Consider the following 15,324-nt stretch of genomic DNA (forward strand, 5'->3'; position numbering starts at 1 on the left):
GACGATGTTGTGGAGGCGTTGCATTATAAAATACTGGTATCTCGCCAACGTCGCCTTGTAGTTTGAGATACGCAGCCCCAAGCCTGAAGCTGCGTAGACCCTCCTGGCCAGGGAGTCGATCTTGCGGCCCTCCTTATCTGCCGACGCGGTGTGACCCCTTGCCTCTCTTCCCTGGGAGGACTCCACCACGACAGAGTTCGGCTTGGGGTGTCGGAGAAGAAATGGTACGTCCTCCTCCCGAACCTGGTACATGGCTTTGTACCTCCGCGATGTTGGGTGAGGGTGAGAGGGCAAGTCCCAGGGCTGGGTCATCGCCTGCCGTAGGGTGGTGATCAAGGGCAGGACGATGGAGGTGGACTACTCCCCGCGGATGATGTCATAGATTTTATCCGTAGACGGTCCTGGCCACTGGACGGCGTCGATGTCCAGGGATTGGACGAGCCTGGACATCAGCTCCGCAAAAGAAATGTGCGACTCGTCCGGTGATGCGGGGCCCTGGGAGGTCACCGCGACATCGGGAGAGATAGAATCGACGTCTGAGTCATCGGAGTCCACGCCGTAGTAAGGAGGGGCCGAAGAAGAAGACTCCACTGGCGAAGCGGACCGGCTGCTTTCATCCCGGGGCACCGGGGACGTGCATCTTGGATCCAGCGGCAGCGGGTGATCACGAGAGCGTGGTGGGGACCGATCCCTTGGCGTGGGATAGAACCCAGTGGAGTATGGCTCACCCCAAGATGGGTAGTAGGAGCGACGCCAGTCCTCGAATCGCTCGGATCGCTGCTCAGATCGCTGCTCCCTGGCGGGCCCTGGGCGGGGATTCGACCACATCCGCCTCCAGTGTGGCCATGGGCACAGGCGTTGGTGATCTAGCCCTGGGGGGAGAGTCCTGAATTTCTCCGTCAGAGATCGACCTCCGCTGGAGAGATGGAAGCGGTTCGGCCAGGAGGTCAGCCACACGACAGGGAGACCCTTGAGGGGTGACCCTCATGGCTGCCTGGAGTGCCGGCTTGGGTGGGGTCGGTACGGTGGTTGGCGCCGGTACCGACACTGCCATCGAACCCGAGACACGGTGTCGAGGTTGGTCCGGATCCTTCGACTTTCGGGCCAGTTTAGAAGGCTTCTCTTTCCTGGCCTTTTTGGCCGATTTGTTGGCATCGGCGTGCTTGAGCTTCTCACTTTTCTTTTTGGGAGAAGCTGGTGGGGCCCTCAAAGTAGAGGCACCCTCGTCCGACAGGCGGGAGGGCGGGACCACCGTAGCAGGGCCAGGCTTCGGAGCGGCGACCAGTGGGTCAGACTGCATAAGAGCCCGATCCCACAGGAGCCTCCGGAGGTGGTTCTCCCAATTTTTCCTGGCCTGCTTGGAGGAGGCCAGGCAGTGGGAGCACTTGTCGGTCCTATGCCCCTCCCCCAAGCAGAGGAGGCATAGGTCGTGCAGGTCAGATGGTGACATCTTCGACCCGCATTCTGCACATTTGCGGAAGGCCGATCGCTGCGCAATCGCAAGAAGAAGAAGAAAAAGGGAGACAGTGCAGAGGGTAAGAATATATTTTTGGTTTTTTTGGTTTTTTTTAGAAGAAGAAAATAGAATGGTAGAACGGTAGAACTGCAGAATATCTAGAGCTAAGAAGAACTGTAGAAATAACTAGAGCTAACAAGAACTATCAGGGAGATAAAACTGGGAGTAAAAGGAAGGAAAAATAGGCTACGAGTAACGATCAAAGTGATAGTCGAAAGTGGCACGAGGCACAGCGAATGGCGATCGCAAAGACTGAACAAAATGGCGGACGCTCTGCTCTTTATAGGCTGTGGGGGAGGGGGAGTGGAGCTTTCCCGCCAAAATAAACTGTTAGCTTGTAATATTCTGGCCAAAGGCACTGCACAGGCACAGCATCCCATATGTGTGATCACAGAGGCCATGACGAAGAAACACCTTTAATTCAAAAGACTGGGTACCTTATAACACTTTTGATGTATGAATGGGTGACATATAAATGATACTTATTTGGATAGTTGGTCCAGTTTTGTAGAAGCTCATCTATAAGCTTATTAAAGAGTACAAATGTCGTATCAATCCATATACATACATTTAAAAATGGAAACTAATAAAGTAAAAGGGAGATGCATATGGGCACCACACTGGAGACCCTTTGACAGGCAGCATTAGACTTGTACATGGGTGTCATGACACCCACAGACCCATGCCGAGCACCCATGCTGTTGTAAAGATATCTAAAATACAAATGACAAAACATTTTCTATACTGCAGAAATGTTACAAACAGCCTGTTTTTCACTGAGCAATATCCTCTCCTTGTGGGCCAGTGGTGCCCGCTGATAGTGTGGTGGGAAGCTGGTGCTTCCAAGAGCAATCAGAATCAAGCAGACATGCCAGTTTCTGTAAAAGGCCAGGCCACTAGAATTTCTGTATTTTCTGTGGTGCAAGTAGTGGATCTGACTTCTGCAATGGACTGAGTGGCACCACTATGGCACTAATGGGCAGTATCCACTGAAGATGTATATTGGGAAGGCGGTGATGTTTTCATATGAAATAGCAGAAACGGTATAGAGTGGAAGGGTCACGTACCTGTGGTTCTGGTTCTACACTGACTCGGTAAGCTTGTGCTTTTCCATCTTCTAAAATGTTAGGGGACCAAACCTTGCTTTCTGCCCTGCAAATGAGAAATCCAAAGTTTCATGTTTGCTATTCCACATATATAGTTTATTGTTACCTATCCTCAGTAAAGCAGAAAAGATGTTCGATAGAATTTTGTATCAGTAAATAAGCCACATGGGACAGAATCAGACAATGCACCAATTATTTTATGCTGCACTGATTTTCTGACCCTATTCTTCACCACAAATGTATAGACCTGTAAGTCCAATGTGATCAACAAGAAATTCACATAAACGTATTTCAAATTGTGGTTAATGAAATTTAGCTGACACATTTTCTCCTTATCAAATACAACACAAATTATTTAGAAAACAAACTGATTCGATGAGACAACAGAGAAAAGGACAGTGCTTCTGATTTTTTTTTTCTTGGCCATAGAATAGCTTGAAAAAAGCAGTAGTGAGCCAAATCCTGATCTCAATTTTATTATAAAGCTCTTGGTAAAGTTATTCTTGATTCACAGCAGTGAAAAAGAAAACAAGGAGGCACTCTCTGGAGAACAACCATGAAAATTCTTCCGACCAGACACATCTGAATCACCAGAGAAATGCATTACTTCAGCTTAATTCTATTCCACCATCAGGCCAAACTGTACTGGGCCTGTTGGCAACTGCACATCAGTGGGACTAGGCACTGAGATTCTTTCTGTCCATTTCAGCAGCCCAAGGAAAAGAATGGGCGCATCTGTAGTTCGGAGTCACATGCACGGCCTCCATCTTACACAGCTGGTCTACACAGATGGCGGGGGCAGACAATCTGGCCTCTGGTGGGAAAATAATTCTGTATCCCTGTTCATGGGAAATGGCTGCTGACTATTATACTTATTGTGAATGGTCAGATATGTGATTAGCAACCAAGGCTTATGGAAGAGCTGCAAAAGGAAAGTTTTCTGATTAACTTTTTCAGTGGCTTCCTCTATGGGAATTTGACATTGCCATGTATAGTAACACTTTCCATAGTCAGTGTAAGCTAACATATATAGACATCACTGCCAAAGGAGTTTTCTCATACCCAGATACACTGCAGACAAAATGCATATGTAAACAAATCCTGCCTGTGGATTTAAAGTGCCATGAAATGGGATTGGTCCCTAAGTTCTGACCCTTCCTTTCTGCAAGGAGGTCGTCTGGCAAGGGCACGTTGCACAATGCCACATTCTTTCCAGCTATCCCCATGCAAATTCCCGGGACTCACACCCTGTAATTGTTCTAGACACACTACACCTTGTTATCCTGTAGCTGATGTGCCCTTCAGAGCACTTCAGACTATAGAAAGCTTGGCCAATTTCAGAACTCACATTGTTTCATTCTCTATCTTAAATCATGCATTCTTTACTGGGTTTGAATAGTTTGCTTTGCTGAGAAAAATAGCTTCATATGTCAACAAAACTGACAGGCAAGGAGAATTATAACAAAAAGAATTTTTATGTCTCCTAAATGAATTATGAACAGCAAAACAACAAATATGATTACACCACGTCTCTGTGAACCATAATTCAGGGAGAACCACATTAAAAGTTAGCAGAAGCTTTTCCTTTAATATCTGCTATAAACATGTCATTTTGGTTCCCTTTGGACACAACAGGGTAATAAAGGAAGCCCATCTCAAGCACATACACTGATTTATAGGATAAATTACTCTGGTAAACAAAGTCGAACCACTTACTTTCACATAAAATGGACAATGTCTACTAATCTTACTGTACCCCCTTGACTTCCTGCCCATGGTTCAGAAGGCTCTTAGCTCTAACATCTGTGGCCATTCACAGAACTATCCAGACAATTCCTAATGGATTACCTCAGTGACCAGAAATGAATCACTTCCCTACACTGGCCATGTTTGGAGATGGTCATGATTTTCTGCTGGCCATTCTGCTATACCATTCCGCTGTATCTGAACAAATGGGCTACTGTTTCAATCTTAACCATGCAACACAGTAGTGGCGTTCATGAGGAGTCTCCAATTTCTATCCTTATTAGTCAGAGTCAGTGGATGTGTGCACACAACTCACCTAGCAATAAGCCAAGGTGGGTTCATTGTCTAGTCAGCAAACCACAGTGCATCTGACAGACAACTGGGCCCACCAGGGTTTGCCAGCCCATGGGTATCTCATAGAATATGGAGAGAGGACCAAGTTGTCTCTTCCCTCCCTGCTATCTTTGAAAGCCATTTCAAGCTCACCCACAGCTTATTCTCACTGTAAACTTATTTTTTCCCCTGGTGATTGTGAAATCCACCTGTCAAGCCAGGTTTGTGATCCCTGTTTTTACAGCTATGGACAGTCCCTTCAAGGTGTCCCAGTGGCACCTTTGAAAGGTTGCCTCTGGTTGCTAAACATTTTTTAATTGTTTGTCTCCCTAATGTTCACAAATGTTTTTAAAATACATTTTTGATAAATGCTTACTTGCACATGTACAGCTGGAGATGTCCGCAGTTGCATGAGTGTGGAAATAGGAGGCTTTGGTGGGCAATGTCCAGAAGGTACCCACCCTGGGCTGTCATTCCATTCTCACAAGCTAAGATCACCTTGACGTTTGGTTACAGTAGGCAGGTTGTCTTTTGACAGCTGTCAGATGTAGCCAAAGGGGAAAGTAATCTTACCTGTAACCTGCGTGGAATGACTTATAATGTCCATACTGGCACAAGTGTAGTATGGACATTTTTAAAGACTTTTTTGTTTTGCAATTCTTTGTGAAAATTACAGGTTTTTTGGAGTGCAGTCATTGGCAGCATTCCAAAGGTGTCCCTGAAGCACCCTGAAAAGAATGTCCATATCTCCACTCCACCCTATTTTCAACGGAGATATTCTAAACCTATCCTGGGTGGGATTGCACTCTCCCTAATGGACAAGGTTCATTGTCTGGGGGTGCTCCTGGACCCCAAGGTCTCCCTGGCTGGTCAGGTGGATGCAGTTGCCAGGAGCACTTCTTAGCAGTTTTAGCTGATTTACCAACTATACTCCTATTTGGATGAGGGTAGTCTTGCCATGGTCATTCATGCACTGGTAACCTCCAGACTGGGCTACTGTAATGCACGATACAGGGGACTTCCCTTGAAGATGGTCTGGACTCCTCAGATGATCCGGAACAGGATAGCACAGCCGCTAACAAAGTTCTCAGGAACATAGCACACCTGTCCTCTGTTGGCTGCACTGGTGGCCTGTTCCTGTCCAGGCCAAATTCAGGGTTTCAACTACAACATATAAAACCCTAACCTGCTTGGGCCCACAGTATCTTAGGCAGCACCTTGCTCACTATATTCCTGTCTGTTGTTTAAGATCTTTGACTGGGGCTCTCCTACGGGTTCCTCTCCCCAAGGAGGTTAATGGGGAGACTGTAAGAAGGAGGGCTTTTCTGTGGTGGCATCCCAAATGTGGAACATTCTACTGCCAGAGATTTACCAGACACCCATGTATCTTACTGAGTTTCAGGCACCTGGCAAAAGCTTTCCTTTTCTGGCACACCTCTGGCGCCACCTAGGCTATTTGCATCAATGCACAGGTTTCAAACTATATTAACGTATGTTTTAATTTTTATTTAATTATTTAATTATGTTTTTATTCTGCTTATTTATTGTGATATTTTAATTGCATTATTTTAGTAATGCTATTTGATGATTTTATACTGGAATGGCCATTCAGAGAGCATGATGCTAATGGGCTTTTAAACAAATAAAATAAATAAATAAATAAATAGAATAGCTGTCAAAACAGGGTTTGTGAAAGCTGGTTTGACAGCTGAAACAGAGAATTCCACACATGCTTTTCCAACTTCCTAGTGGTAAAAATACAACAATTAAGTAAATTATTATTAGCTGCCCTTTCATCATACCCAGAATCACCTGCCTGAAGCAGCAGCCTTATTCTATGTAATGGCAGGCTGCCCCAGTCATAACTTACTACCCACAACAACAACAACAACGTGTTTATTGCTTATAGTAATATGCCATTCCAAACACTACAAAATAAAAAAGGTAACCAAGATATAAAACATAAGCAATTAAAAATGTTATTTTAACCTGAAGCCCCAAACAGCTTGGAACCTACCCAAGTATCATCCTCAGAGATCCATGTTCTCACCACTACCGCCAAGCATGAAGAGAACGGGATCAGCCTTTTCAGTTGTGCTGATGTGATTAAGCAATCTTTTCCCCAGGAGGGCTTACCTGGTGCCAAGCTGGTATCTTTTATTTATATCATTTTATTTTCCTAGACGATTTGTATTTAGGAAAATAACAACTCCAGAAAAGCTATGCTGAATCTAATTTTCCATTCGCATAGTTTCAGTTCACATAGTGGCCAACCAGCTGCTGTGGGAAACTATGAGTAGGACGCAAATGACATGAGCTCCTCTTGCTCATATACTTCTTTCTTACTCATGGCTTGGACACAATCAGCAAGTAGCATACAAATGCATACTGCCTCCAGTGTCAGAGGTAATATATAGCCGTAATTAGTGGTCGACCCCCTTGTCCTTCATGAATGTATTAATCTTAAAACTGTTTTATACTGACACTCGCTCTGATGTGCTGTTAATTAATCTTACTGGGTCTTCTTGTTTGCATATGTATTCATTGTGCTTATCTCTGCATATCCTGATTGGGCTGAAGATTAAAGATATGTGAATAAATAAAAAGAAAGCTATTCCATAGACATCTAACAAAATAACTGAGAGCACACTTCTGAAATTACAACAATGATGCTAGTGTCTAACCCAGCCTTTTTAAAAGCTCAATGTGGAAATATTTTGTCACTGTACTTTTCCAGCTGAACTTTCCAGTGGGAGTGAAAGAGCATTGGCTAAGCATAATGTGAAAGGGGGAAAAACTTCTTGGATTATATAATGGGAGTAATTCATTGAATAAAGCGTAGTAGATGGAAAAACAATTGCCAGAGGATGAAGGATCTTCATTGAGACATGTCCTGTCTCTTGACATGAGCGTTAATCACCTGACTATAGCTGGGTATCCGCGGAACCTTATTTGGCCAAGAATAAGCAGCACCAGATTCCATGCGGACTCACTCAGCAGATATAAGGAGAAACAAAATAATAAACAACTTAGCTATTTCAATCAGCCTTCAGAGGCACCTCCTCCACACACACTTTTCTTAACTTCCAGTAAATGGAAAATAGTAAAAGTGCTTTTAAAAAAAATACTTCGATCTGTGTTATATTTCTCATTTTTCCTGTTTCAGACTGGTGGAAACTATGGAGAAAACAAGGACACAAACAGGAAAGCAGTCACATAATTCACTGATAGGAATACATGTGTGTGAAAGCACAGTTGTTTGAAAACTACAGGAATGAATGTAGTGCGGAATGACCAGCCTCTCTGTCTCTGAGTGTTGTTCTTTTTTTTTTTTTAAGACTTTTAGCTTGAATCCAGACCTAAGGGCCAGGTATGCAATCAGTAAAAATGTTATCCCAATACATGCCAGCTGAGAATTTGACCTACAGTACTGACCTTTTATAAAAACAAAAACACACATCACATCATCCTTCTGCAATTAAGAAGAAAAACCAATGCATCATAACAAGAATATCCCCATACTTAGAGCACAAACCTATGCAAGTCATAGACAGCATAGCTGAAAGTTTCAGACTGTTCTCCTGTCTAAACTTGCATAGGATTGCATCTTGAATAACCGAAAATCTCTAAAGGTCTGACATCAAAAAGATTTGCAACTAAGAAGCAATCACAATCACAATTGTGGCTTCTGTGAAATAAAATAGATTTCTGTTAAATTATTTAGGACAATAATATTGAAACGTAAGCAGCAATCTTTCCAAAACAATCCTTGGGATTATTGAATGTAAAGGACAGTTTAGTGAATGTTCCTAAGGCAGTGGCATGCAGCCTATAGGCTGTAGAATATGTGTTCATGCAGCGCTCAAGGTTTGCTTGGAAAACAATACTAAACCCTGAAAATCACTCTGGAGATGCTCCTGTGTGTTTAGGAAGACAGATGCTTCAATCATCATCACAACACAACCATATCCTTGTCATTGTGATCTGCCCAGTAACAAAAGTTCTCTGGGTAGATGGCATGAAGTGCGACTCCAGTATTTCAGAACAGTCTTATCCTTTTTAAGTATCTAGCAAACTAAAGTCAGCTCAATGTAAATGTAAAATCATGTTGCGCAACATAGAAAACATTCAGTGAACTCTGAGATTTTCTGAAAGGGAATTAGAATGCCTCCTGAGCCTCTGATCTCCAGGCACCACGGTGCAACAATCTGCATATTTATTTATATAAATAAACAAATAGAGTGGGTGTACAGCATGTTGAGATTATAGGAACTGAACATGGGAGGTCTAGATTAATTATCACAAGGCTAGTTTCCTGATTAAATTGGCTTTATTCTTTTGAGAAAGCTGCTCTGAAAGCATGACTCATTTTCAGTGACAAAATAGGTCTGGATTGGACTTGAGCAGTGACTAACTTTTATTGGCCAGACAGAATGACTTGGAACTCAGCAGAATGCTTAGGGCTGAGTTGAGAAATATAAAAGCCATGTCACCCAGATGTGTAATTTGGTCCAGGCTAAAAAAAGACCTAATGAATGTGTAACTGTAACTACTTTGCCTACTGCACAGAATGAAAAACTTTTCTATTAAGAGAAACATTTCTTTTTTTAAAAAATGCAGTTTTAACATTTCAAAGGGAGATATATTTCAGAGTTCAATTCTTATGAGCCATTTAACTTACATAGAACATCCATAAGTGCACTAGTGGCCTGACATATGGAGAAGTAAACGGACCAAAATCCCTTGCATCTTCTAAATGTTTGTGTGTTCTGGACAGTAGTTGAATCCTTAAGAGAGGCAGCCCAGTCTAACAGTAAAGAGTTGTGGAGAAGTTGTATATTGATAGAGTCTCCAACAGTTTGGAGCGCTGCAGAATTAAAGATTTGAGATCAACACAAGAGAAGTGCTAAATTTTCATCGTACGTATTTTTAAGTGAAACCCAACTTTTCACTTTTCGTGCTGTTCACAGGCAATGGGTACATTTGCACATCATGCAAATCAACATTGGCAATAAGCTACCATGGCTTGGTTGTTGTGCAAACAACTCATGATGCATCTAATAGACAATTAAGCTCAACACGGGTGGCTGGTCATTCAATCCCATTCCTCTCTCCTCAGTCTTCCTGTGGGCAGGTATCCCAGGGGCTACCTGAGAGAGGATCAAGTTTCCTCCCCACCATTAGCTATTCTGGGGTCACTGCGGGTTTTTTTTTCCACTTCACCATTTTTTTCTGATGATCAAGATCATTGTTTTGATTAATGGTTTGTTCAATGTGTCCCAGTAGCGCCTGGGAGGGGCCACCATGGCTGGAGAACATTTTTTTACACCCTCCTCCTAATTTTCAGAAATGTTTCCATTTAAAAAGAAAAATTATCAAACTTTTGCAACATGTGCAGGAATGAAGGGCCTTGGGTGGCCAATGTGCAGGGATTGCCTCCTGATACATTCCAGCAGGTCTCCATCCTGGACATCGTTCCATAAAGGTTACATGTAAGTTTATTTCCCTCCTCCTCCTCCTCCTCCTCCTCCTCCTCCTCCTCCTCTTCGGTTCATTTAACAGCTGTCCAAAGGTAAGCTGTCAAACGTAACCAAAGGTGTGTGTGATCTTAGCTTCCAAAAATAGGGTGAAAACTTGGGTTGGACTGTTAAATGCAAAATTGGGTCAAATTAATTTTCTATTGCTTTCTTTATATGGTTTGTTCAGTTTCCCATCCTATCCAAGCTGGTGATGGGGAATTTCCACTTGACAAAAATGGATATGGTAGGATCCTTTGGGATTTCATATGAACTATTATTCCATGCATGGAGGTATAAGCATTTATTTATTTATTTATTTATTTATTAAAACATTTTTATGCCGCCCCATTCGCCGAAGCCTCGGGGCGGCTTACAACATAGATAAAACAAGTTAAAATCCATATAAAATAATCTTGATTAAAACTCACATTATAAAATAAGCCGCCCTGGCCAGATAAAATTCAATTGTATTTAGCATTTAAAATGTTGCTTAAATAAAAAGGTCTTAGCCTGGCGCCGAAAAACAAATAACGACGGCGCCAGGCGGACCTCTCTGGGGAGCGCATTCCATAACTTAGGCGCCACCGCTGAGAAAGCCCTTCTCCGAGTAACCACCCTCCTAATTTCTCTCACGGAGGGCTCCCGGAGAAGGGCCTCTCCCGCCGATCTCAGGGGGCGACTGGGCAAATATGGATGTAAGCGCTCCTTCAGGTAACCAGGACCCAAGCCGTTTAGGGCTTTATAGGTCATTACCAACACCTTGAATTGGGCCCGGACTTCAATGGGGAGCCAGTGAAGCTGACGGAGAACTGGCGTCATGTGAACATAACGTCCAGTCCCCGTCAGCAGCCTGGCAGCTCTATTCTGAACCAATTGAAGTATCCGGACCGTCTTCAAGGGTAGCCCCACGTAGAGCGCGTTACAGAAGTCAAGACGGGAAGTCACCAGCGCATGAGTCACTGTTGCAAGGCAGTCGTACTCCAGGTAGGGGCGCAGCTGATGAATCAGCCGAAGCTGGAGGAAAGCGCTCCTCGCCGCTGTTGTCACCTGAGCTTCAAGTGAAAGCTCCGGGTCGAGGAGCACTCCCAAGCTGCGGACCTTGTCCCTAGGAGGGAGTGCAACCCCATTCAGGACAAGGTTCAGGTCACCTTCTCCGAAGCCCGAACCGCCAACCAACAGGACCTCCGTCTTGTCTGGATTGAGCTTCAGTTTATTGGCCCTCATCCAGCCCATTACCTCGGCCAGGCACCGGTTCAGCACAGCCACTGCCTCACCTGGATTGGTGGAAAACGAGAGGTAGAGCTGGGTATCATCAGCATACTGATGGGTCCGCAGCCCACACCTCCTGATGACCTCTCCCAGCGGTTTCATGTAGATATTGAACAGTAAAGGGGACAAAATGGAACCCTGCGGTACCCCATGGCAAAGCTGCCATGGCGCAGAGCCATAGTCCCCCAACACCACCTTCTGGAATCGGTCGTTGAGATAGGAGCGGAACCACCGCAAAGCGGTGCCTCCGACCCCCAATCCCGCCAGCCTATCCAGAAGGATACCATGGTCGATGGTATCGAAAGCCGCTGAGAGGTCCAGGAGAACCAACAGGGACGCACTCCCCCTGTCCTTCTCCCTGCACAGGTCATCATACAGGGCGACCAAGGCAGATTCAGTACCGTACCCGGGTCTGAAGCCGGACTGAAATGGGTCCAGATAATCAGTTTCATCCAAGAGTGCTTGGAGTTGTCCCGCCACCACTCGCTCTAACATCTTGCCCAGAAACGGGATGTTGGCCACTGGTCTATAGTTAGCGGCCATCCCTGGATCCAGTGACGCCTTCTTCAGGACCGGTCGGACTACCGCCTCCTTTAAAGGGGCAGGCACCCGACCCTCCCTCAGAGAAGCGTTAACCACTTCCAAGATCCAGGTTCCAATCCCGTGCTTGGAATCCTTTATTAACCAAGACGGGCAAGGGTCCAGAAGGCAAGTGGTAGGACGTACTCGTCCAAGCACCTTGTCCACATCATCGGGCCGCAATAACTGAAATTCATCCAATAATTCTGGACCAGACGGCAGCGTTGGTGTCTCCCTTAAAACCTCTGAATCAATAGTGGAATCCAGCTCGTGACGAATCTGAGCGATTTTCTCCCTAAAATGCTCGGCAAAGTCGTCACAGCGGGCCTTTGAGGGTGGAATCAGCTCTTCCTTTGGCCCTGGGTGAACCAGGCCTTGCACCACTCGAAAGAGCTCCGCCGGACGGCATTGTGAGGAGGCAATGGAAGCGGAGAAGTGTCTCTTTTTCGCCGCCCTCACCGCCACAGCATAGGCCCGATAGTGGGCTCTTAAGTGTGTTCGGTCAGATTCATCACGTGATTTCCTCCACCTACGCTCTAGCCGTCTCCCAACCTGCTTCATTGCCCTCAATTCTGGAGTGTACCAAGGGGAAGAGCGGGCTCTGCCCGGTGGGAGAGGACGCTTAGGAGCAATCGTGTCTACAGCCCTGGTCATCTCCCCATTCCACAGTTCAACCAGAGCCTCGACAGGAGCACCCGTCTTGTCAGCCGGAAACTCCCCCAGAGCCTTCAGGAATCCTTCCGGATCCATCCGGCTCCGGGGGCGGACCCACACAATCGGGTCTGCACCCTTACAGAGGGAGATGTCGCTCTCGAGCACAAACCTCACTAGGAAGTGATCTGACCATGACAGGGGAGTCAAGCATAAATTCCTCACCCTCAGACCACCCTCTTCCTGCCCCGTCGAGAAAACCAGGTCCAGAGTGTGTCCACGTTCATGGGTCGGGCCGTTTGCTTTGATGTACTTTTGCTTTGATTCCAATTTGCTTTGATGTACTTTTGGTTTACATGCAATGAAGCTTTGCAGAAGGATGTTTCCTGCATTCCATTAAGTATACACAAATAGTATTATAATGGAATTTGTCTCCAATGTCAAAAGATCTCTAAGAATGCAGTCCAGGAAGAGGTTAAATCTCAAGTCTATTTCTGAGGAAGAAGCAAGACGCTAAGTTTTTAGGTGGTATTCACAGTTTCTCTGAAGTACACACTAGTCAGAATCAAAGACAGAAATTAGATTCAATAAAAGGATGGTGAACAGTTTAATGGACCTAACTTTGACATTAATTATGTTTCTTCTATGGGAATCTATGCTATAAAAGATCTAGTGCACTAGGGAAAAAGTGATGGGTTTTGATATATTGCAAGCAATAACTTAGGTTCCACACTGTTTTCAAGATTTCAAATAGTCTAAACAGTTTCAAGATGAAATATACACAGCAAGTGGTAGTACTTTGTATATGAAAATGCAGATTGGAAAATCTTGTAAATGTATTTGAAGCTATTAAATATACTATTAGTCTTGTGAAGATAACTCATTTTGGCAGGGCTACAAAAATAATTTATGGTTGGCTTCAGCATCTTTAGACATAGACTTGATTCCACAGAGGGGAGAAAGGAAAGGAAAGAAAAACCAATTTACACAGTATGAATGCATTTTTCTAATTTGAAGCTTCTTTGAATGATGAAGCAAAGACATTGCAAAACATGAGTTTTCGTCATTTTTCCACATTAACAATTTTACCCATCCATTGACTTTAAAATATGCTTTTGCTAACAACCAACCAGCCAGAACCATTTTACCATGTAGTGATGCCCATTCCTATATAAATTAGTGGCTTTGTTTGTTTGTTTGTTTTCTATGCTGACCAGCAGTCGAAGCTTTCTGGGCAGTTCACAACAGCAATATGGTTCTCCCTATGATGCTAAACCTAAACCCCTTTTTCTAGAAAAGTGAACCATATCACCAGGACAGTTTACATTATGACTTTCAAGGATAGGCTGGACATGCACATGGTAGGCAAGTCATGAGTGGAGCTGGCTGGAGCTGGGGGCAGACTAGATGGCCTAGAAACCCCCTTCTGATTTGCTGTTTCTATGGTTCTATGTTTTCTTGAGTCTGCCACCCATTAACACACATCCGAAGAACACTGTGAAACAGCAACATATTTTCAGCAGTAGTAAAAACTGCTCTGTCACTCTTTCTGTGGTTAAAGTTATGAAGATGTATAATGGAGGCCTGTTCACATGATAATTCTTGATGTGGTCCATGAGATGGCTTCCCTACAGAGATGAGCAAAACCTTTTCTAAATTAAGAAAGGGACGAGTTTGTCTGAGCTTTTCAGGGACTTCTCACAGTTCTGTAAAATCTCAAAACGGCTGATTTTCCAGAACTCTGTACTAGTCTGCTTTCTAATGTCCTCTGACTCCCCTGTAGTTGTGTTCCCACTTTGCCAAATTTACTTTGACATGAGGAGGGAAGAAGGTGGCACAGAAGTCTGGGGACAGCAGAGAGCTGTCGTTCATTTCCCCATCTCCTCAGCATTAAGATTTGGGGATGGCCAGGGAGAGGACAGATTCCAAACGTGCTCAGAAGAATGCTGGGATCTCTCACTCTTAAATTTCCAGTTAAAGAATGGAATGGTATAATTTACTGTGTGGTAGCATTCACATAGTATCACACATGGATAATAGACGATAATTTATGAATTTACTACATGGGAATATTTTCAAAGAAAACAACAATTGAAAAGAGAGCTAAGGCCCCCTTCTATTAATGGTCATTTCTATGCACCAGAAGAGACCATAAGAACTAGGCTTAAGTCCCAGTGAATAATAAAAGAGAAGGCCTGTGCCTGGATCAGGTCATGAGCACCTGTCAATCGTGGCATGTGCTCTGCCCAACTGGCGAGGTCTCAAGCACAGATCTTGTGAGTCAGCACAAAAAGGCAAACGCAGAGCATTACCTGTTCACAGACAGTGTCAGTTGATCCAGACAAGCTTTGATCTTGTTTTGTGCTTCCAGGTGTGTCATGTTTTCTGTGCTCTCACCATTAATTGACAGGATGACATCACCCGGGCAAAGGCTGGCATGAGCAGCTTTACTTCCAGGATTAATCTGCATGAGAAAAAGAAGGGGAACATTACCAACTATAGTGTTTTGATAATGAGGGACTCTGATTTGTTTCTCAAGAATCTTGTGGGAAGAGAGATGTACATTGCAGACCAAAGTCGCCTACAGGTGCAGGTAGGGCTGGCC

The 15,324-nt window shown here is 44.5% G+C and overlaps 1 protein-coding gene across 1 annotated transcript in view; it reads right to left on the reverse strand.

Moving 5' to 3' along the window:
* PDLIM4 (PDZ and LIM domain 4) overlaps positions 1-15,324 on the reverse strand; it is a 74,891-nt gene that overhangs the window by 42,697 nt on the left and 16,870 nt on the right. Inside the window, exons 2-3 of the mRNA XM_044454399.1 lie at positions 15,032-15,183; positions 2,584-2,668 (exon numbers count right to left, since the gene is read on the reverse strand). Of these exons, the coding sequence (XP_044310334.1) occupies positions 2,584-2,668; positions 15,032-15,183 (237 nt within the window). The remainder of the gene's footprint in view (positions 1-2,583; positions 2,669-15,031; positions 15,184-15,324) is intronic.

The sequence above is a fragment of the Varanus komodoensis genome, unplaced genomic scaffold, assembly GCF_004798865.1.
Source record: "Varanus komodoensis strain SLA01 unplaced genomic scaffold, ASM479886v1 scaffold7_3, whole genome shotgun sequence".
NCBI classification, from domain to species: Eukaryota; Metazoa; Chordata; class Lepidosauria; order Squamata; family Varanidae; genus Varanus; species Varanus komodoensis.